The 22919-nt window shown below is 40.2% G+C and overlaps 1 protein-coding gene across 2 annotated transcripts in view; it reads right to left on the bottom strand.

The window, feature by feature from the left end:
- Positions 1 to 22919, bottom strand: part of COL2A1 (collagen type II alpha 1 chain) — a 122325-nt gene that overhangs the window by 36379 nt on the left and 63027 nt on the right. For both annotated transcript variants that reach the window (XM_078686582.1, XM_078686574.1), the window contains 14 exons: positions 19613 to 19666; positions 19069 to 19167; positions 16396 to 16449; positions 15713 to 15766; positions 14923 to 14976; positions 14346 to 14399; positions 13601 to 13645; positions 12988 to 13086; positions 11778 to 11885; positions 8320 to 8373; positions 7556 to 7609; positions 5234 to 5287; positions 1809 to 1862; positions 1341 to 1448 (listed from right to left, as the gene is read on the bottom strand). In XM_078686582.1, coding sequence (XP_078542708.1) covers positions 1341 to 1448; positions 1809 to 1862; positions 5234 to 5287; positions 7556 to 7609; positions 8320 to 8373; positions 11778 to 11885; positions 12988 to 13086; positions 13601 to 13645; positions 14346 to 14399; positions 14923 to 14976; positions 15713 to 15766; positions 16396 to 16449; positions 19069 to 19167; positions 19613 to 19666 — 945 coding nt within the window. The remainder of the gene's footprint in view (positions 1 to 1340; positions 1449 to 1808; positions 1863 to 5233; positions 5288 to 7555; positions 7610 to 8319; positions 8374 to 11777; positions 11886 to 12987; positions 13087 to 13600; positions 13646 to 14345; positions 14400 to 14922; positions 14977 to 15712; positions 15767 to 16395; positions 16450 to 19068; positions 19168 to 19612; positions 19667 to 22919) is intronic.

The raw sequence follows: 22919 nt of genomic DNA on the forward strand, positions 1-22919 counted from the left end.
CTTTAGAGCTGTCAGTATTCCAACAGCTGCATATGTATCCTTCACACACTTTGAGGCACAATGCGTCTTACAGTTAGGTTACAGTGTGACAAACAGTTGGTTTGTGCGCTCTGCAGAGAGGCCAAGGATTGGATGAGCAAGTGGTCTGAACATAATTATAACCAGTGAGAATGTGAGAAACTCTGTCTTCAACCTCAACTCCAGAGTTCACAACTGCGCACCTATAAACACCTTCCAACAACAAGAACTAATCCAGCCATCTAAAAGCAACTATATACTCAGTTTGCACTATACAAGAGTCATACATTGCAAAGCAAACAAGCATTGGCATAGCCAATAGGTCTTGCCTTTGGGACCTTATAAGTATTTAGTTATGCAGCACAATATCCTTACTGCAACAACATTAACTGTTGCATGGCTAAACACTTATAAGGTCCCAAAGGCAAGACCTATTGGCTATGCCAATGCCTGTTATGTTTCTTATAGCTTCCCTTTCAGTACACAATTAGACAACTATTTGCTTTATGGTATTCAGTCTATATGCACTGTTTGCACAGCTAAGTTAATTTGCACAGTAATGAGCTGCCATTTTGCCACTGAGTGTTTATGACTCCCAAACTTTTATGGCATTTACTCAAATTCGGCCTCCACTTGCGATATATCCTTGAGATTGTCTATGTTCATGTTCTAGACTATATGCAATGTTTGCTCAGTTTAGTTAACTTGCACAGTAATAAGCTGGTACGGGAACCAATGGCTCTGTTTATGATTCCCAAATGTTTATGGCATTTATTTAAATTCAGCCTCCACATGCGCTATGCTCATGACAGTAATTTTTTAAAGAATTTTCTTTATGATAAAATTAGATTTTTTTCTTTTTTTAGCTTATTTGCACATATATGGTAATGGTTTTAATTAATTATGCAATAAAGGAATATGACTGACTGACTGCCTAATTGCTACTTAGAATCTGTATTAGGAAATATATTGGTTACTAGGTAGAGTGTGGGGCAGTTATAAGAAATGCTTATTTTCTCTTTGCAATATGCACTCACTTCAGTTACACTAGGATGGTATCATCAGGATTTCTCTTTTCAGACAAGAGGATAGGCATAGTGAAGGATACCACTCACTACTTGAGTTTCAGGTAGATTTCACGACCCTGTGACCTCACTGTTAGAAAATGTTCAAGGGCTTTGTTGTGGAGGCAGAATGGTGATTTTGTAGTGAAACCTCGTCTGTTTTTTTAGGAAGTTGCCCATTTAATATTTTTCATTTGTACCTTTTCGTTGTCAAATACTTAATGGGGTTGAAAGTGACCAGATGTGTATTTTACCAACCTGTGGTCCAGGAGCTCCTGATGGACCCTGGGGACCTGGGGCACCAGCATCTCCTTTCTGACCAGACTCGCCTTGTTCTCCTTTGATTCCAGGTTGGCCATCAGCACCCTGCACAACAAGAAAGAGTGATCGGATCTACAGCAGAAAGGCATCATTTTTCCTATAAGCTAAACAGACAACATAAAACAAGTGCTACACTGGGAAAACCTTCCATTAGAACTGAAAGAACACCCATATTGCTAATACAACCATCCACATCCACTCTGCTGCTTAACTGTACGAAGAGGCGCTTTGACCTTACATACTTAGGACTATCAGAAAAACATAAATAAAAAGCACATCTTGACTGCTAGAGACTGTAACGTAGTACTGCCTGCTCTTTAAAAAGATAACAACAATGGTCTTCAAGCATATAAACAAACTTCGTAAAGTTCAAAATGTATGTGAAGATAATGATTGATTACTCACAGGCGGACCAGCAAAGCCAGCAGGACCAGGTGCACCGGACTCACCGCGATCACCCTACAACAGAAAGTAGTCGGGTTAACAATAATGCCCAACACCAATATGAAATATATTTTATGTAATAAGAATAAGTAGAAGGCATGGACTATTATCTAATAGGCACACCATCAGAAGGTACTAGAAATACATATGGTTGGAAATCAATATATGTTAAGTTCTAAACTTCCAGTCAGCACTACAACAGGAGAAGAAATTGGAGCTTCATTTTGGCAGGTAGTGGTCACCAGCGCTCCTCTTTTGGAAAAAGGAGAAGGGTGATAGGAAGAAAGTGGCAACAAGACAGAGCAAGGATAAAAAAAAGAGCCTGCAAAGATGCGAAAAATATACAAGAGGTGTATGGCAGTGGAAGAAAGGGGCATGGGGTGAAATCAAGACAAGGTAGCCCTGGTATAATGCAACCCAGATATCGAGCAGAACCAGGGAAAGTCTTTTAAGGAATAGTTTGGACGCCTACATGTATTTATTTTTACAAATTAAGTACTGGGCACACATACAGAAGCCTGTAACCTTTTAGAACATAAACACTAAAATATTATGCATTATATGCTATTGGAAACGCAGCTGGAATAATATGTCTATGTTACTTTTTTGAAAGGGCTGACATGCCTATATTTTTCCTTATGTGATGTCGATTTGTTTTGAACAGGCAAAGTGTTGCTCCGCGTTCTGGCATTGTACTGTATATACTACCTACATCACCCAGTGGCCCTGATCCATTTGATTCAATAATGTCCAACCTTTCCCTGTCGACGAATTTGAGCCTGCGACTCAACTGCAGCGGTTCAGGAAGCCTTGAAAGGTCAGAGATTTTTTAATCGACTCAAATCGAATTTCAGTTCCAGGCTGCCTGCAGTTGTGGCGAAGGGGCATATTTCAAAGGGTTTTAATTTGATGGAGTGACACGCTATGCAAGACTTTGCATTTACAGAGTTATGCAAAGAATAGCTGCTTTGGATGTATGACGGCCCATACTGGGTGTAATTTAAATGACTGCAATTTATTAGGCCATTTTGTGTGCTTGCTCGTAAATTATAATTATACAGCTGTTTCCCTAAGGCAGCGTATAGAAGGCTAATGGTACATGTTAATTCCACGTACTATACTCTCCGGGGAAACATAGTCACTACCACTTGAATTAATGGCATTTGCTGCATGAATATATGGTCGGCACAGGGTTTTTATATAATATAGACAGCAGCAGTCCTCTCATTGTTCACTTCTGTCATCCAATGGGCTAAGTTCCAAAGTAACTTCCTCATTGGTGTTCACTCAGGGCTTACATGCATTGATAAAGGCACTTCTGCTAAAATGCGTTTGCCTGCCTCTTGCAACTAAAATTGGATATCTGATCCCGTGAGTGCCTGTGTTCTTCCTTCTGGAGTTGCCGTGAATATTTTGTGAGTCCATCCTCACGTACGGAGCACCCATACTGGAGTTTGGAAGCTTTGATGGACTCCTGGAAACGTATATATATGCTGTCTGAACTGCTACAGTGGAGTTGCAGGTTCAAATTCGTCGACCAGGAAAGATTGGTTATTACTGGATTGAATGGATCAGGGCCATTGGGCAGGCGCAGCCTGTGCAGGTAAGAGCGGTGGGGCATTGGTGGGGTCGACAGATGATGAGGAGGTAAACTTAAATTTTAAAAATGAAAACCTCTTACCTTGCGCTCGCCCGTACCAGGGTTTTGCAAGTTTTAGACACGGCTACATCCCGAACCGCTAAACGGAATTACACCAAACACACCAAGGGTGTATTTATGAGCCCCTTGCATCATCGCCACTACAAATCACAAAGTCATAGTTATGAAGTCACGCAAAGTTCCTTTGTGTGTTTTTGAATGTCCTCTTAGATCTGGAGTAAGGCAAGGCAACTCAAATCACTGCATTGCCTTACTCTGCGTTAAGGAGGCATTCTATGGGCTTTGGGGTGGGTGTTCCTACGCAACACCCATGGATTTTTACGCTTCCCCAGATTTACAGAACCATGTAAACCTGGGGATGCACCAAAACCTTACTCCTCCCTAGGGGAGGCACAAGGAGGAGAAATAACTTTATATCTCTTGGTTTTTCCTCTTTCCATGTGTGCTGCATGCAGCACACATACACATAAAAAGATGAAAACGCCTCTCAGGGTTATTTGTGTGCAGTAAGGTGACCCAACCTGCACATAAAAAAATCCTGCCAACAACAAAGGCAACCGTGCACGATGGTGCAAGGGTGCTAGTGTTGGCGCTAGGTTGCCGAAACGGCACCAGCACTGGGAGAAAGGACAGGAATTCACGGTGTTAGATAAATATAGAGAACTCCTGCCCTTCCACTTTGACGTTGGGCTCTTGCTGCACTGTCCTATGCAATTACCCATAAACGAGGCCCCATATTTGGCAGAAAGCTAGATCTCTGTCCACAGATTATGCTTTTTGTGTGTTGGGGTAAATCTGTTCAGTAGTTTAAGAGTTTTAGTAAATTATAACTCATGCTGTAAAGTTACTTTAGGCTGTGAGTTATAGTTTCTTAGCATAAGTATTTCTATAAGTGAAACTATAACTGATGAATTTGTATGGCTTTGTGTGGGCAAACCATCAATGTAATTATAACGTCCCTGTAGCCTTTTTTTGTAGATAGATAGATAGATAGATAGATAGATAGATAGATAGATAGATAGATAGATAGATAGATAGCTAGATAGATAGATAAATAATCTCTCCAAAACATATGTCTTTTAGACTGGCCACAGCTTTTGGAAAACTAGAGAAAGGAAGACAAACCAGCATGGTAGTATGTAGAAAACGGAATGCAAAAACAACACAAAGTAGAAATGAGTTTTAAGTGACTGGATCATATGAGATACCATGCTGACACTCTCTCTTTTGAGGCACGTAGATAGGTCACACAAATACATCATATATGGCATTGGATTTAGACGCACTATTTAAACAAATCTCCTAGTTTAATTCAGAAGGTAAATCAACTTCCATCTATTAATGTGATTTACTCTCTTTGACCATGCATGATTAAAAATCAATTAAAAATTAGATTGCTAGCTGTAGAAAGGACAGTGGTAGAGAGCAGGAAACTGATGCAACAGCCAGCAATAATCAGGTGATTAAACAGACAGATACATAGACAGGTGGATTGACAAACAACCATGGAGAAGGGGCAGACAGGCTAATAGACCATTTGATCCAAAGGCTCTCGGATTGACAAAACGGGGCAGACAATGTAAAATCCAGCAAGAGTGAGCAGAAAATAATGAAGCAACCCTTTTCCGGATAAAAAGAATACAAATGACCACTTCCGACTGACACACCTGAAGTCTATACAGTGTATTTATTTAAAATGTTTTAAATGCAATGCTGAGGGACTTACAGGAGCGCCACGAGCACCAACAGCTCCAACAGGGCCAGGAGGACCAGATTCACCCTGAAAAAGACAGAAGAAACAAAACATGAGACAGAGCTTCCATCAATTCCAAAGGCACAAATGGTGAATGGAATAATAAATAAATTTAAAAATGCGACGTCTGAAGACTGCAATAATATGATCTTACACAGCAGGCTGTTTCCCTTCTTCAACAGAACTCATCACAAGCTTCTCCTTTATGGTGAGACAGATCAATGCTGCATTCAGACTAAGCCAACAAACGGACACTACTTGATTTACCCACATACTCAAAGTCCTGCAATGTCTAACTCATCGACATAGAGTTACTTTTTGCTTTGTGCATTTGTTCTGATCCTGTGGGTTGTGATGAGGTTCAGACTGGAAACATGAACACTCATAGTTTCCTTCATATCTACTTTGGAGCAGTCATTTGATTTGGCAACATATTAAAAGTTTATGTGCAACATATTAAAAGTAAATGTTTACAGAATATTGATATTATATAAAAATTAACTCTTAATATGTTGCACAACAAGAATATGGTACTCTTGTGGGTTTCTGATAAATGTACACAATCGAAATGGCTGAGAATTAAATCTCTCCAGGAAAATGGATACATGTTTTCCAGTGATCCTCACTCCTGCGTTTGCAGTGTCCATACCAGTCAAATGACATCTGAATATTTACCAACTGGCAAGAGTTGTGTGTTCAATGGATTTGTGGTGAGGATGGGCATCGCTTTCTAGCTGCAGGACACTACTTGAGAGTACATGAAGAGGGACAGAATGTAGGGCATTAGGTAATGTAGATTGTAGGAGATGTTGAAAGATTCTTAATTTTTTGTGGTATCGTACCCGAACATATCATCTGTCAAAAATATTGTGTTATAAATATCTTTTACAAAAAAATCGCCCCATCGGAGATAATAATATGAAACTAACATCGAGTGGGATGATATCTTTGTAAACAATATTTTGGACACAATATTTATGTCAGGTGATATTTTTGCCAATCATATTCTGACATGCAACTTTTTTTGCGGTCACCAACCATTCTTTACCACTATGGCGACTTTTACATCACCATTTGTCTTTTGAATGACATATCCATGTATAGATATTCACTAGCCCATGACGAGAATGCAATATTCCACAATAGAAGTGTCTTTCAAAAGTTAATATGAATGAGGCAGATTTACTCATGTAAGGTTACTGACTATTTGACAGACCTTTAGAAATACCATCTTGTTGCAGTTCCCTTCATGTTACCAATCCATCACTGGGGTTGTTAAAACTGATAGTTAGCAGTATGACAGTAACAACTGGTGTTAGTAAGTACATAGTACAGCAGTCATTCTGCATCACTGCATTAATTTAAGAGAATGCAAGCTCTTACCTACTCACTATAACTGCACCACTTTTTGAAAGCTGGTGCCAAACAGTTAAGGGCAGATTTATTAAGAATTCATGTAACGCAGTGCAGCAAGGCAATGTCACTGCTTTGCATGAATGGAAGATACTAAGATATGGCACTCTTCAGCTCTCCCTCTGCTGATGCACTTGAGGCTGCCTAGCGCCAACACAGGCACCCTTGCAACCTTGGTGCAAAGGTGTATATGTTATGGGCAGGATTGTTTTTGTGCAGTAAGGGGCATCTTCCTGTACAAAAACACTCCTTAGAACCATATTCCTCTTTCTATGTGTGCTGCAAAAACATATTTTTACTTGTTGCGCCTCACTGTAGTGGGAGAGGTGTGGCGCCGCGGCCAGGGCGACTGACGCTGGAATCTGGGGACCACGGTTCGATCCCCGGCTCCGGCGGCAGGTTAGCCCAGCACCATGTGACTCTGGGCAATAGCTCGCTTAATCTTCCCGACGGCCCCCCAGCGCCTAGAGACCCTTACGGGTGATTGTGCGCTTTACAAATGTGGACTTTACTTTACTTTACTTTACTGAGGAAGGCGTAACATTTTGATGCATTCCCAGGTTTGCCAGCTTTAGTAAATCTGGGAAGGTGCCAAAATCCATGGGTGCAATCATGGGAATGCCCATGCTCCACTTATGGAACGCCTTCCCAATGCAAGGTAATGCAAGGCTGTGCTGAGCACTGCATTGCGTTACTTTGTATTTACTAAACCACGGAAAGCCGTGCTGCAAGTCTTTTTAAAAACCAAAAAAGAAAGAAAGAAGGAAATAGCAAAAATAATTTCGCTTCAGGGCTACGTCACAAAAGTGATGCAACTCTGATGCAAAATCATAATAAGTCTTCCCTTTTGTGACAGTATAATTGTACGTATATGGTTCTTACCTTCTCACCATTGGGGCCAGATGGGCCAGGAGGGCCAATTGGTCCAGTCAGACCCTGGGTAACAATAACAAATCATTAGTATACTTCAAAGATGCAATCTTTCAAGTAAGACAAACAGTCATTTTCATGCACATTAATCAAAGAGGTGGAACTTGATAATTAAAAAAACACATTACAGTGTTTGCACATGAAAGGTATTTGCAACTTTGTGAATTAAAATTGCACTGCACCTTTCTGACAGTAGCAAACACGTATGTGGGGGTGGGGGTACATTACTTATGTGAAAGGCTGCCACTTAGAGGTGCCTAGACAAGTGAATACAATTATTCATTTCATAAGGAGATATTTGCATCACTAGTGTGAGGGGAACTTAATGGCCAGGTTATTCACAACATAGGTGGGTGGCAGAGAGAGTTGCCTTTCCCGGGTAGTCAAACCACTAGCACGTGGGTGCAGTAGGGCCTCTACAGAATGTACACAATGAGATTTGCCACATCACTATGTTACAGTAAATGGTACTTTGGATGGTTGTGCACAATATGTGAAGGTGGTCGTCTGTGAGTGCGAGCAGAGAAGTTGTTCACTGGAGCCGTGAAATATTCCCAGTCCCACAGCGTGTATGTGCTAATATTACAGCACATTGCGTCTATTGTAGCTCAGGCTTTGCTACATATTCTCTCAGTACACTAAGATGGCCTTGCAATGTTGTGGGGCAGAAGTTCATGCCACTAGTTGGGACTAAGGTAATCCTCTCCAGTACTTACTCTTGCACCATCTTTGCCAGAAGCACCTTCTGGGCCTTTCTCACCTAGGTCACCCTGTGGAAGAAAATGGAACATCATGTTTTGCTAAATGTTGAGAAATATGTAACTTCTAACAGGTCATTAGATACATGTAGATTAAAAGAGAGAAAGACAAGTAACACATTCAGCAATACAAGAAGGAAAATAAACTAGCTGTGGCTTCTTCTCTTGTATTATCTTACTAACTTACACTGAAGAGCTATGGCTTGTGTTTTCCTTCTTAAATTGGCTTCTATTTATGCCGAGTGTTAGTAGAAAAGTAAACATAATAATGCCCTAAAAGACTGTAAGTTGGCAGTATGGTAAAGAAAAAACACGTTTACATAGATACAAAAAAGCATTGTGATTTTTAGTAAGACGTTTGGAGTCTTGATGTTTTAATGGAAATGTATAACAGAAAACTATGACTGCAATACCATAAGGATCAAAATGATGAGCTAGCAAAGAGCTACACATCATAAAAAATAAATTCCATACGCAGTTAATCATTTTTCAAATTACAAGATGTACCAAATGTTGGGTATAGTAGCAATGAACCAGATGAGTCTTCAATGGTCAATTGATTAAAGTTTGTACTAAAGAGTGATTGTAAACGACTGGATAATGCATACTGATGCCAAGAATGTTCTTTTTTTAATGTTGTGTTTTGTTACAATATGTTACAATACATTACTTTATGTTACAATGTTATGATGTGTTATGCTGTCATGTTATGTTCAGAAAGATGTGTACAGTGTTGTATTACCATTAGTATCATCTTGCAGTGCTGTTGGGTTTGGGTACCTTTGCAACCACGTTGAATGACTCCCATACAACACAACACTACTGCCAAAACCCTGTCTATCATACTTCTCAACATCCTACTACTGGGTCTCCTGGCATTGATGGAATGGATTAATTTTGACTCATTGAGAAGCAGGCCATCTAAAGATCTTGAGTAGACTGGATATTATACTGAAAGACACTTGAAGGGGGCCTTCATGGTATTTTGGCAAAATTAACCAGGTGCCTTCATTTAAAGCATACTCAAGCAGCATTTTGGCCTGAATTCCTCTAGCCGACCATGTTGCTTGATGGGATAAGGGAAGCAAAAATAATTATAGTAGTTTAATTTTGGAATGCATTCGAAAATACTCCTGAAAATGACATTTTTATGTGGCTCTGGGTGACATCGGGGATATATGCGCCACATTGTTTGACTCATAGGGATATAAGATGTCAAACATTTTGTTGAGAGTTTTCTTTTTCATCCCCTTAAAAAGCTCAACTCTGATTTCATTCTATTATTTGGAAAAAGATTTAATGAAACATTTTACATTGTATTTATGTAAATATAATCATTAGTATTTTAATTTGAGTTTCATTGATACATATACCGCAAAACTATTAAATACTTTAAGATATATAAATACTTCTGCAATAATTTGCGTTATACCACTGGCTTGACGATTGATTGATTGATGGAGAATGCACATGGCATGGAATAAAATACTCTCAACCTATAGCATCTTCAGTTGCTTATGCTGAAGATTTTCACTATTACCATCAGAAGTGGTTTCAGTGGCGTAGCTAGCGGGGTGCGGTGGGGGCGGTTCGCCCCAGGTGGCACAATTTTGGGGGCGGCCACGCGGCACTGGTGGCACGTTGAGGCCGCGGCTGCCTTTATAATTTATTTGGGGTCACTGTGTGCCCAAATAAATTATAAAAGGCCGCCGCGGCCGCAACGGGCCACCAGTGCGGCGCGCGGCCCAGTTTGATAGTGCACGCTGCTCGCACCAGAGTCTGACCTGCTGTTTATAACTGCTAGTGCGCCAGCGGCAGTCATAGTGCTTCCAAAATTGCAGCCACAACGTCCCGCCCCCGCATTTGTCCCGCCGCCGAGTTTGTATTTGCTCAGCTCTTGATTGTTGGTCCGCAGGTCCGTCCCAGCCTCCAGGGCCGTCAATCAATCTTGTAGCATGCGAGCGCTACCAATGACGGCCATGGGCAACATTAGATGATTTATTTTTGCCAGCCCTGCCCTCACGATGAGAACGACGTAGAAGTGACGCGTGCTCATTCTGGCCTGGGGCAGTCAGTGCAGTACTGCTCTCTGGGCAATTTCCTTGCACTGGATACTGGTCTGGCTGCTGATTAAGTTCGAACCAACCACACCCATAGAGACCCTGGAGCGAGTCACAAGTGAGGTAAGAGGAGAGTTTTCAGAGGGGCTATTTTGTGAGAGGCAGAGTGGCAGCATGGCTGCCAACACGGCTTTAAGTGGGATGAAAAAACTGGGGGGGTCTCTCAAAGGGCGGTGGCCGATTTAATTAAGGACATGGCTTTAAAACACTTATGAAAAAAATCTGTGTTTAGCATAGTGTGCCGCCTGACTTGTATTTTGCTGTTTCTGTCATTGCATCCAGTCCAGATATGTGATACAACAAGTAACATAATACCTACAACCAGGCCCGGTTCTAGAGGGTGGCCCTGTCGGGCCAGGCCCACCCAAGGATTGCCCTGGCCCACCCTAGGCCATTGTGAACTGGAAAATTAGAGTTTTTCATCCTAATGTCTCTCAGTGGCTTGAAACCCCATTGTGCCCTGCCGCGTTGTTTTATTTAATTATTAACCATTGACATGCTCTAGTTTCAGGCCTGGGGACAGGTGTGAAATCAGCACGGATAGTAGCTGCTATGACGTGCAAATGAACCGCACAGACATCCTGAACACTTTCACTCACTCACACTAAAGAGGCTGCAGGCTTCAATCACAAGGTACCTAGGAGTTGCAAAAAGTGATATGACAGAAACGCTTTGCAAAGGATTTCCTTTCCCCCAAAAAGTTAGTGAAAATGTGTTTATAATTAGCATATAGATTTACTCAGGTGAAAAAAAAATTCTACCTACTCTGAGGCCATTACTAACTTGCAGTATTACATAAAAAATAAATTAATGGAAAAAGTAAAACAAAAATATGTTTTATCTTTCCATTGGCTAAATGAAAAAACATTCTACTCATCATTAATTCACACCACAAATAATGTGTATAATGTTCAGATTTTTAAAGAGGTTGTTTTAGCTCAAATGGTTCAAAAGTTATAAAATTGCATTGACATGTGGAAGGTGTCTCTCGGACCTCTTTCAAGTGCTCGCCTTCCTTCTTTGCCAGCACCCCCGAACCGCCCCCAGGTGCGGCAATCTGAGGGATAGCCCCGGGCGCCACAAGCTCTAGCTACGCCTCTGAGTGGTTTGCTTACAATGCAGCTACTCACAGCCGATGTTGGCCAGATATCGGGGCTGTTCTTCTGTCACTACAAGAATGCAGCATTTGGGCTTCTGTCTGCCACTTGTTCATATGCTCTGTACCCCAATGCAAACGGTAATTTATTGCAATTTGCATCTTGTTATGGTCTTGAAATTTACGAATATCTTACTTACCCTGTCTCCCTTGGGTCCAGGAATACCAGAAGTTCCTCTTTCGCCAGGCATTCCTTGCAGGCCAGGTGGACCCTGTGCGCCATTGGGCCCAGATGGACCAGTTGCACCCTAAAGCAAAGAAATACACTTGGTTAAATCACTGGTTGGGTTAAATGATGCATGAAGGATATACGAGCCTTAGCAAGGAATGAACATAACGATGATCCACAAAAACCATGACCATATGTATGCTACTTTTAAGAAGAAAGCTCTTCATTCAAACAGTACTTCTTCGAAACTCACAGTTCTTCTAAAGTGGTACTCCAGCCACATGAAGCACTTCTTCTAGGACTTAAGAACCTGACAGTGTTTTTTCTGGAGGAAGAGCTCCTTTGAGCAATGCTATGTTCATTGCATTGAAGGAACTTTGTTCCTTCCACTAACAATTTCTCTTCCAAAAAGCACTGACCCCCTGAAGCAGTTTTCCTGCTAAGAGCAGCGTTCCTTTCTCAAGCAGTCCTCTTGCTTCATCTATTGCCCTTTCACAATCAGCGCACCTTCCACGAGAAGCGCTTCTTCTAAGATCAGAGTTCCCCTATCAAGAAGTGCTCTTGCACAAGCAGAGGTCCTTCCAGCGCCAGTAATCTGGTAAGAGTAGAGCGTATATCACAATAAGTGCCATTTCTAAGAGCAGTGCTTCTTCCAAAGGAGACATCCTTTTCAGAGTAGTGTCCTTGTCGCAAGTAGGGCCACTTTTTAGTACAGTGCTCTTTCTACTAGCAGTACCCTTTCTAAAAGTAGTTGTCCTAAAAGCAAAGCTCTTCCTGTTTGTATCACCTCTTCTAAATGGTGCTCTTCGAGAAGTGTTGTTCTTAGCACATTGATCCTTGCACAGACTTTTGTAAGAGCTACGCCACTACCATAAGGAGTTGGCCTTCTGAAAGCAATGCTTTTTCCACAAGAAAAGACTGGGCAAGTAGTCGTACTCCTTCTTAGAGAACTGCACATTCAAAGAACGGTCTTCTTTTTAGATGATTAATTCTTTATGCGCTGGGCTCTTTCTAATTTTCCTCAGTGGCAGCAAGGAGTTGAATGGGTAATATTCTGCTTTAGGTTGTGCCGCTCTAAGCACTCTGTTTTTGATTGCACTGTACACAGTGATATCTGTAAGACTGGGTCTTGTTGTTGTTTGGTACTTTGCAGGACGCTGTTCATTGATATTGAAACGTACCTTGGGACCATCAGTGCCAGGTGTTCCAGGAAGACCACGGGGACCTTGGAGACCCTGAGGACCGGAAGAGCCACGTTCACCTGGGAAACCACGTTCACCCTTTTCAATAAAAGAGATATAGAGTCAATCCAACAGAATAAATAAGACAGTCTCAGACAACTGGAATAATCACAAATCACCTTTGACTTTTCCCTCGAATATGCTCATTTTGTTTCATGCAATCAGTCAATGAGAACTATGAAACTGATATCAAGAATGTTGCAGGAGTTGCTTGCTCCATCCAATGAAATACATAAAAACATGGAAAGAAAACTAGTCCGTGTCATGCACAATGGTGGAAAAATCCTTTTAATGTGTCTAAAAGCACTTTTAAAGAAATGTTGTATGTATGGTTAGGGAAGCATATGTCAAGAATCAGCTACAAAGCAACAGGGCGGTGTACAGTAGTGAGAGAAGGACAATGCATCAGGTAAAGAAAGAAAAGGGGAAGTCATTGAAGCAGGGAGAGTAAAGCTGAGAGAGAGGGGGAATAAAAATGAATAGGTTGATAGCCCATTGGCTGTGGTGATTTAGGATTTAATGTATCTTTGTCAAGAACACTTAATATACTTACTCTTGGACCAACAAGACCTGGGGTTCCAGCCTCACCGGGAACACCCTGTTAAATACAAACAAGATAATTTTACACGCTTAATATACACACCATAAAATAGTGCACACTGTACACACGTTATAAAGTAGTCACATAGAAAGGGCTATAATGTATGTTAGGCACATTTTTTTAAAAACATTGTACAATGGCCACATCCTATCTGTACAAAGTGTATTACTATACAACTGGTACATTATAAATGGAAGCATAATTGGCCCCTGATTATTGTACATACTACCACCAACAGTGGAAGGTGAAGGATACTGTTATGTACATATGCTGGCAGAAGGTGTCATAAGATGTCACCATTCAAGTTGTGAAGTTTTTTTCTATGTAAATAAACAAGATTGACACTGCAAATGCCCTGAATGTCTCGCCTGTGTCAGCAATACTATTAGCGTCCCATACTTTGTGGGAATCGAGACAGCCCATTCACATAGCACTGAGACTTCATCTGTCCTCAAGAAGTGGCATTTGTGAATCTTTAAACTATATTCTAGGTGTTTTGTAGCAATATATGTTGAGCACATTGATAAGAGATTTGTGTATCTTGCTTTACCTATATATTTCGCGCCCCAAGATAGAAGTCTAACAGACTGAATAAACTCTTTGTCCTACCAATGATATTGAACTTCGACCCTATTGGAGGTTCTACTCTCAAACGCATGCGCAGACTTTCAGATCACATGGTGGCGGCATTATTCACCTGGTCACCTGGTTTGCCACCTTCACCTGGAGGACCTGGAGGCCCAGGAAGCCCCTGAAAGCAGAACACATACATTTCAATTAGAGATGAAATTAATATGCAGTAACAGACATTAACATTTCCTGTTCTGTATGGACAATGCAGAGTTCTAGATATGCATAGCATCATGGTGATCAATGGAACATGACTAATAATTCTACACCATTCCTAACATCCACACACTTCTGGTGCATTATAGTTCAATGTATTCATTATTCAGTGGTCACCATCAGAGGGTTTATCATTCATAGCAATCCAGCATACACTGATCTAAGTAAGCATGTATTATTCACTGGATGCAATTTAACAGCAGATGCTATAGTAAATAGTCAATGGTATACAATAATATTAAATAATTAATGGTATACAATAGCAAATGGTGTGTATATGTATATATGTGTGTGTGTTTTGTGTGTGTATTCTGCACATGTTCAGCCATCAATTCAAGTTCTATAATTTAGGGTATGTACAGATCGTTTCTGTCAAATTACAGATCACTCGATGGCCCGCACCCCTTCATTGCTACACTTCTACATACCTGAAAACCATTGGGACCAGGTGGACCTTGTTCTCCTCTTTCACCGGCAGGGCCCTGAAGGAAAAAACAAAAACAATGGTGAGTCCAATGTTAAGACTTCATCAGCAGCAAACACAAGTTCTAAATATAATCCTTAAGACTCAAGAACTAATAATTCACTCCTTCTAGAGTGACCATAAACACATGTGGTGTCAAATAGAAATCTCAAATAGACATCTCACTCACAATGTTTTGGAATAATGAACACAGACTCCTTCTCTAAGTTGAACACATTTCTAGCATGTTTCCGAGGACAGTGGCAACAATAAACCGCCAAGAGCATGGTTAGTCATACCTCTGCTATGGTATCCTGGTGGAGTTCCACATGTGTATAACAGGTCCTTCAAGTAGTTACATTACACAGTATTAGTGTGAGATCAATAAACTATAAGTATTGAAAACTCCTGATGAACATCAAACTCCCCTCTAATCAAATGTTTTACATCCAGTGCCCCAGATCTAAAATATAACAAACCTCTTTTAAACAATAATAGAAATAGTTTTATACACCAAGTCTTAAATTTAGCAGATAAAATATCCTGATAGCTAACAAGGACTGTGTGAGACAATAGCAGAAAAAAGAACTATTGTGTATTAATTATATTTACTTAATAAAAATGATTTAAAGGAAAAAGAAAATGTTATTCAACTCTGCAGAGAAATACAGTGTTTCTTACCGTTATAAACAGTAATAAATACTACAATAGAATTCTCCACACAGAAAAAAGTAATAAAGTCAACTGATACTTACAGCTGGGCCAGATGGACCTTGTGCACCCGTCTCACCATCTTTACCAGACAAACCCTGAAGAAAAGTGCATACACAATTTATTTTAAAATTTGTGGAAACAAAGAGCAAAAATTATGTGTGGCTCCTGAAACTAAGGGCAAAAATGACCAGTAACAGTAATGCTGTCTGTGCAAAACTAGACTTCCCATAGCAAATTCTGATCTAAGTATTTTAAAATATTTGAATGAAATAATTAAGTCACCACTGTGGGCAAAGTGGATTAACTGCCAGGGAAATACCTAAATATAGGTCTTTAGAAATATTCCTGGAATGTCAGTATTACGTGACAATATCGGCCTCCAAAAACTAAATGAACAGTAACATTAAACCACATGTATCCCTAGAAATTATAAAATTAAATGTATGCAATATCATTGTGTAGCACCATGTCTCTCCAGAAATAATTGAAGAGTGGACAAGTGACAACATGTGTCTCTAAACATTACCGAACAGTGACATATAATAGTGTGTATCCTTTAAAATTATTGAACAGTTGCGTATAGTACTATGCATGTTTTATGTCTCATGTAAATTTAAAAAAGATTTGCCTCAGTTTGGGAATATAATATAATTCAAGAGAGGGAAACTTTAAAATGTGTATGACTTGATTTTTGCAGAGGAAGAACAAAGATACATTTCCTTACTCTCAGACCAGGTGCTCCGGGCAGTCCCTTCTCGCCACCTTTACCGGGCTCACCCTTGAAAGAAAATGGCAAGTGCTTAGTAAAATATAGGCAGAAATCTTAACAACATAAAATGTATACACTATCGACCCTTCCTTCATGAAGACAAATAGAGTGTTGTATCAACTCCAGTCTAAAAATTAAATACATCCCACCAGATTGGCAGCTAGAAAACAGAAAAAAGTACTTATGTGGCCCTAAATGTAATGTTGTAATATGAGGACACCTAGCAAGGATCGCTGATTCATTTCGACGCTGAGCCTCAAAGGTAAGATTGTTGCAATTAATGTTTTAATGGCTGTCTTCAAAAGACACACAATTGATGGACGGAATGCAGAACCAATCAAAACATTCAGCCCCAGTCAAGAGATCTGAGTTAAATCCATCATTCTTTTGCTCACCATGCCACTCCAGTTTAGACCTGGCCCTATGCAAATCAGTCTTGACCTTGTGCCTCATGGGAACAGTCCAGCCTGAACTGCCAAGCCAGGTCCTCCCTGGACCGGAAACAAGAATCCTAGGACTGGTTTCGGGGTTTCACCCCTCTTCAGCCAGGATAGCTTGATTCCAGTGGCACAGTGTGGCTGTCATAACACAATACTAATATTAAAAAAAATGAGCACTATGCTTAGTCATCTACAATGGTGAAGCTGCTTATTAAAGTTGCTGGTTGTGTGGCGCTATGGGACAAATGTACTAATCTCATGCTAGAATATTCTCTGTGCCAAGAAAATGTCCGTTGATAAGATACTAATGTAAAAAAGCAATATACTTTGCATCTTTTAACTCTCCATGCTGTACACTGCATCTTCAAGTCATCATATACTAAACAGAACTATTGTAGAAAACACCATGACAGTTAGGGGGAGGGGTACAGAGATATTTACAGGAGTCTTATGTGGACAATGGAAGACCTAGCAGTGTTTAAAACCAAGATTTACCACAATCTGTGGTGTAAGAACTGCATGAAATACTCTTTCTTTCATTCTTACACTTGATATGAAACAATAATAATAATAATAACAATAATATACATGTTGTGCCTATGGTATGTCTTAACGAGGCAACCTCTGACTGCCCCACACCTAGCTGTAATAGTTCTGGGAAATCTATGAGAGCTTGTGAATGTCCACTCTCTTTGTGAGTCACTGCACCCATTAAAAAAGAAAAAAAGCAACTCGATATGTGTGAGCTATGAAAGTGTGAGTGGCTTCTTAGTCTCAGTCATACCTTCTCACCTCTTTATCCAGTAGAACTATGATAAGAAGATGACTGTCCAAGACAAAAGTGGGGTTCACAGGATTCCTAGCAGCGTAAAAATGCATGTTCCATCTCCATTAAACAAAAAGGTGGGACTCTAGGGTGCACGTCAAACCAAACCCGGTACTCCATGGATCATTTGAATTGATTATCCCTTTTTGTCTAATTGTGTTCTTAGTAACACAGATGGATACAATCTTGAATCTCAGGTCACCACAGTGCTAGTCAAGTAGAGTTCAATCATACAATAGTATGGCCGTTTTCAAATCATACCTGTGTTTTCTATTGATACAAGTTCGAGGCAGTAGCCAAAACAATGGCATAGGCTCTCCTGACTATAAGCCTAAACAAGATGCCTGCAGGTTCCTGGCGAGGTACAGGTTGGAGGAAATGTCTCTCTTTGGCTTCTTTAGTATACAGTCTCTAATTACCCACATTTGACAAGTGGTTTGAGATCACATTTCACTTTGAAAGCTTCCTAGGTTTGCCAAATCTAATGTGAGACAGCTACTGATGTGTCCACTTGACTTTCAATATGAAAAGATACACATTTTTTCTTACCATACATAAATTATAAATAATATATAATGATGATCCTTCATTATATCATGTAACTAATGTAAGAGTCTTGAAAGAGCTCAGTGGATGTTTTTTCACAGTTTTGAGATTTTAAGTGCAAGCTAACTTGGAAGTGCCATTTGGGTCCTGGAAAGGGGTACCTCATTACAGTACAAGTTATCTGATATACCTCTCTTTTCCATGCCATGAAGTTCCTGCCCAGTCAAATGTAAATACCTGAAATCATCGTTGATAAAACTTTTTGTGCAGGGCCAATGTCTCCTTTGATCATGTAAAGTATATGTCATTGTAAAAGAATCACTTCATTGACGACAGCTTGGCCTCTTACATGAGCATTCTTTGAAGCAGGCACTGAGAGTTTGCTCACATTTCCCATGGAGAGTCCACTAAACAATAGTGTCTACATGATCAGTGAATTGATAATAAAGATGAACTTGTAGACAGGGGGAATACCTCAGTACCTCATTATTGTGTAGCTGTCTCATGAATCTGTATGTCTGCGGTGGAATTTCCATAATAAAATGTCACCCTCTGATGAATATGCTGATGAGGATAGCCTCAATACCTCATTGCCCTAGAGGTGGCATAGAATATGGATGGATTGAATGTCTCCATAATTACACACAGATACACCTCATGATGTCCTGAATATCTACGTATTCGGACCTAATTTATTTATAATGTTAAAAATTGCTATCTTTTCATATTTTGTTTCTAAAAAGCTGCCTTACCTTTTCAGTCACTGTGAATGACGAACTACATAGCATTAATGGCTGGAAGTAAGCATATACTCACATTGGCACCTTTCGGACCTGGGAACCCCATAACACCAGGCTGTCCACGAGCACCCTGTGGGCCGGGGGGGCCTGGACGACCGTCTTCACCAGCAGCACCCTGGTATAAATGTCAACAAACCCAATGAGTTCTAAATTAGGATCACTGATTTTCCCACCAATGATTAATATATCATACTACATGAGGGAGTGAAAAGCCTATGAAAATACTTTCTACAAGCTGCATTGAGCGCTTGTGAAGCAGACTAAGGATGAGTTGAATGTCTGTGCGTTTGATTGGTTACACACTGGTTAGTGTTGTTTTCTGTAATATCTGTTAAAAAGAGGCAATGTCTAGGAGGTAATTAGTGTTTCTTTAATATCTATGTGCAGTCTTCTGGTATCCTTATTTTAAATAAAACCAAAGAATTGTGAGATAGTTCCATCTATGCATATTTCAACGTTATATTTATAAAACAATATGTTGTTTGAACCAGATCAAATGTTTTTATTTGATGTCTATTGGAGTTGCTACCCTTGTGTACACTGAAAAATTTTCTACTTACAGTGGGGCCAACTTTTCCTTGAGGTCCAGCATCACCAGGGCGACCAGTAAGACCCTAAATCAAAACACAAAAAAGATGATAAACACGGATTGCACATAATGATGAAAACTGCAAGATAGGACAGCTGTCAAACAAATACTCATGTTCTTTTTGTGTTATCCTACCTATACAGGTTTGATCTCTAGACAGAACTACTCAGCTATTTGTCTTTTCAAACTTAGCACTATTGAAATTGGGTTGCAACTAACATATAACAACAAAACATGCAGAAAGCCACTCTATGATGTGTGTCACTGGATCCATCGTAAGGAAAAAATAATAAAGCTGATAATATGGCACATTTACAGATTTCCAAACAGTGCTTAATTTGTCAAAGAATGAATGAAGGTGGCCAAAACTCTGCTCAGAAGCCCATGGCTGGTCCAATTAAATGTTGGCATGCTGAACATCAAGGCTGAGCAGTTTAAAATCCATGCATGCTTTTTAATTCAGTATCAGGCATCACCTGCCCCTTTATGTCACACTCTTGCCAGCTCCTGCTATTCCTACAATTAAACGCCACACTCAGACCTTTTTTTATAAACAGTGTACTAAAGCCCAACCAGCTCTGAGAACTGATCTATTGTTTAACGAGGCTTGTAACACAGCAAGGGATGATCTATTCACAGCAGGGAAGTCAAGACTCCAATCAGATATTAGTGATTATAGGAAGCTCTATAAAATTGCACAAAATAAGGCCAAAAGAGACTGGGAATCTGAAAATTGGTGCATGCTTGCGGAGGCATCAAGACAGAAGAATAGCCCATTGTTTTGGCATCTTCTGTCAAAAGGGTCACCTAGACTAGAAGCAGCAAATGATTTCCACATACTGGCCCATGTGTGGGAAGAGTACTTTGAATACTTATATGCAGGACAGGGTGAGGCCTCTGATCTTGGTCTACAAAATAGATCTTTAAATCTGACATCAACTGAGGAGACTGTCATTACCCTAGAGGAAACGTTAACAGCAATAAAATCACTACAGCAAGGGAAAGCCCCGGGACTAGACAAGCTTCCGGTGACTTGTATAGGGCTGAGCAGAAAATATGGGGACCTCTACCACAAGTGGTTTTGAATGCCATTTAGAGTTGAGGAGAGATACCGGCATCCTGGAGAGGCGCCGAAATCATCCCCATATACAAAAAAGGGGACAAAGGCTCTCCTGGAAATTATAGGCCAATCAGCCTTATAGATGTCTCCCAAAAACTTTTCGGAAACATCATCCTGAAAAGGATCCAAAATTGGATCTGTGACAATAATTTCCTGTCAGATCTACAGGCAGGCTTTAGGGCATCCACCAGCACAACTGATCAAGTCTTCAGATTTCTTATGCTCATATGGAAGGAAGTGACTTGTATTTGTAGATTTAAAAACAGCTTTCGATTCAATCGAGCGCACACCGTACCTACTTGGCCTCCCACCGTACCTACTTAATATTTGGATTTGATTGCATCATAATTCCTTTGCAAAGGTTAGGTGGAATCTGGATGGAAGTCTCTCCAAGGATATAAAGATAAACAAAGGCGTACATCAAGGCTGTGTTTTGGCCCCAACATTGTTCACTCTTTTTATTAATGGGTTAATAGGGGAGCTGTTTAATTGTGGTGGTGATCCCCTAAAATTAGCAGGCAGTGTATTGCCCTGTCTGCCTTTTGCGGATGACACCCTACTCTTAGCCAGGACACCTATAGGGATTCAGAACCTCCTGAACAAATTTGATAAAGTCTGCAAAGACAGGGGATTAGTCATAAATTGTTCAAAGACCAAATATATGACATTTAATCCATATAAATCACACAAAGGTAAATTAATGCTACATAGTCAAGCCCTGGAGCAGGTTAGGGCATTTGATCACATAGGTGTACGTATCAGTGATAAGCTGGCTTGGTCACCACAAATCGAAAAAAGCACCTTGACCCTCTAACATGCCGATTGTGCTATAGTTTGATGGGCTAGAGCTTCCCCGTTACGGCCACTTTCTTCCATTTTAGAACCCCATAGGGCAAAAGGTTTAGGTGCAGCCCTCTATGGGGCAGAGCTATTTGGGCTGGAAAATTTGAAAGACTTGGTCCTTGCCGAAAACAAATTCATTAGGGCAATACTGAATCTCCCTGTAAATACTCCCCTCCTGCCACTTAGACTCGATCTTGGCCTTAGATCTATCTATTCTGAGGGCGCTTCTGTTCTTGGTTAGGATTTGGACCAGTGACACCCAAGTCCCGATGAGGAAGGCCCTGGCAGATCTAACTGCTCTACAAAGACAAACAGGTCGCATTAAATGGCTTAATATGATTAAGGATTGGTTTTTAAAGCTAGGGTCGGGACCCCTAAGGGAGGATCCCGGGTCTATAAGGAATTCAATGGTTCCCCTACTTAAAAATAGGTTCTGGAAGTTCACAGACTGGCAAAGTATAGAAAGTCACACGCATGGCACTTTAACCACTAGTTTTCTACATTTTAAAGAATGGGTTGGTTTTGAACCGTTTATGGATGCCATTGAACCACCCCAGGCAAGCGCCTTATATATCCAATTTAGGTATGGTTCATTACCTCTAAATTCAAGAAGAAGTACTTGAGAAAATGCATCTATACTGCCAGTATGCCCCACCTGTCAAGCTTCCCCTGAGACCCTTGTACCTTTTCTCTTTCTTTGTCCGACCTATGCTGATCATCAGAAAAATTGGATTTTGCCTGTATGTCACTTATTATGCTTCGCACGTCCAAATGATGCATTAAGAATTGTTATGTCTGATACTAACAGATGGCTGGTTTTTGCTATCTCAAGATAATTACTGTTTGGTTGGTGGAAGAGATCAAAACTAACAAAAAATGCTTCTGTGACCAACTCATAATAATGAGTAACAAACGAACTCTATAGAACTGTGCCATGAATTGTTTTCAGTATGACAAAATACTGATTGTTTTTAAAACCTATAATACTGCTATTTATACTATGGGATGTTTTAGAGCAATTTTATTTTTAAATGATGTACTGTACTGTAATTTTATTTGTTACTTATATGATGCGTTTTGATATTTATGATGTAAATGATCATATATTTGATCGAAATAAATATATATATACTTCCCCACGTGCACAGTAGAAATGGAGTTAGGCAACTCTTAGCAGGGATGCTTTGAATGATTCAGGATATTTCTAAAAAGATGATCATTTTTCAAGTTCTTTAAACTTCCTTTCAGTATTAAGCTAACTGTGCTCCAGCTGAAGATTTGGCAGCACAACATGGAAAATGGAAGCCCACTTCTT

The sequence above is a fragment of the Lissotriton helveticus genome, chromosome 1_1 (genome assembly GCF_964261635.1).
Source record: "Lissotriton helveticus chromosome 1_1, aLisHel1.1, whole genome shotgun sequence".
NCBI lineage: Eukaryota > Metazoa > Chordata > Amphibia > Caudata > Salamandridae > Lissotriton > Lissotriton helveticus.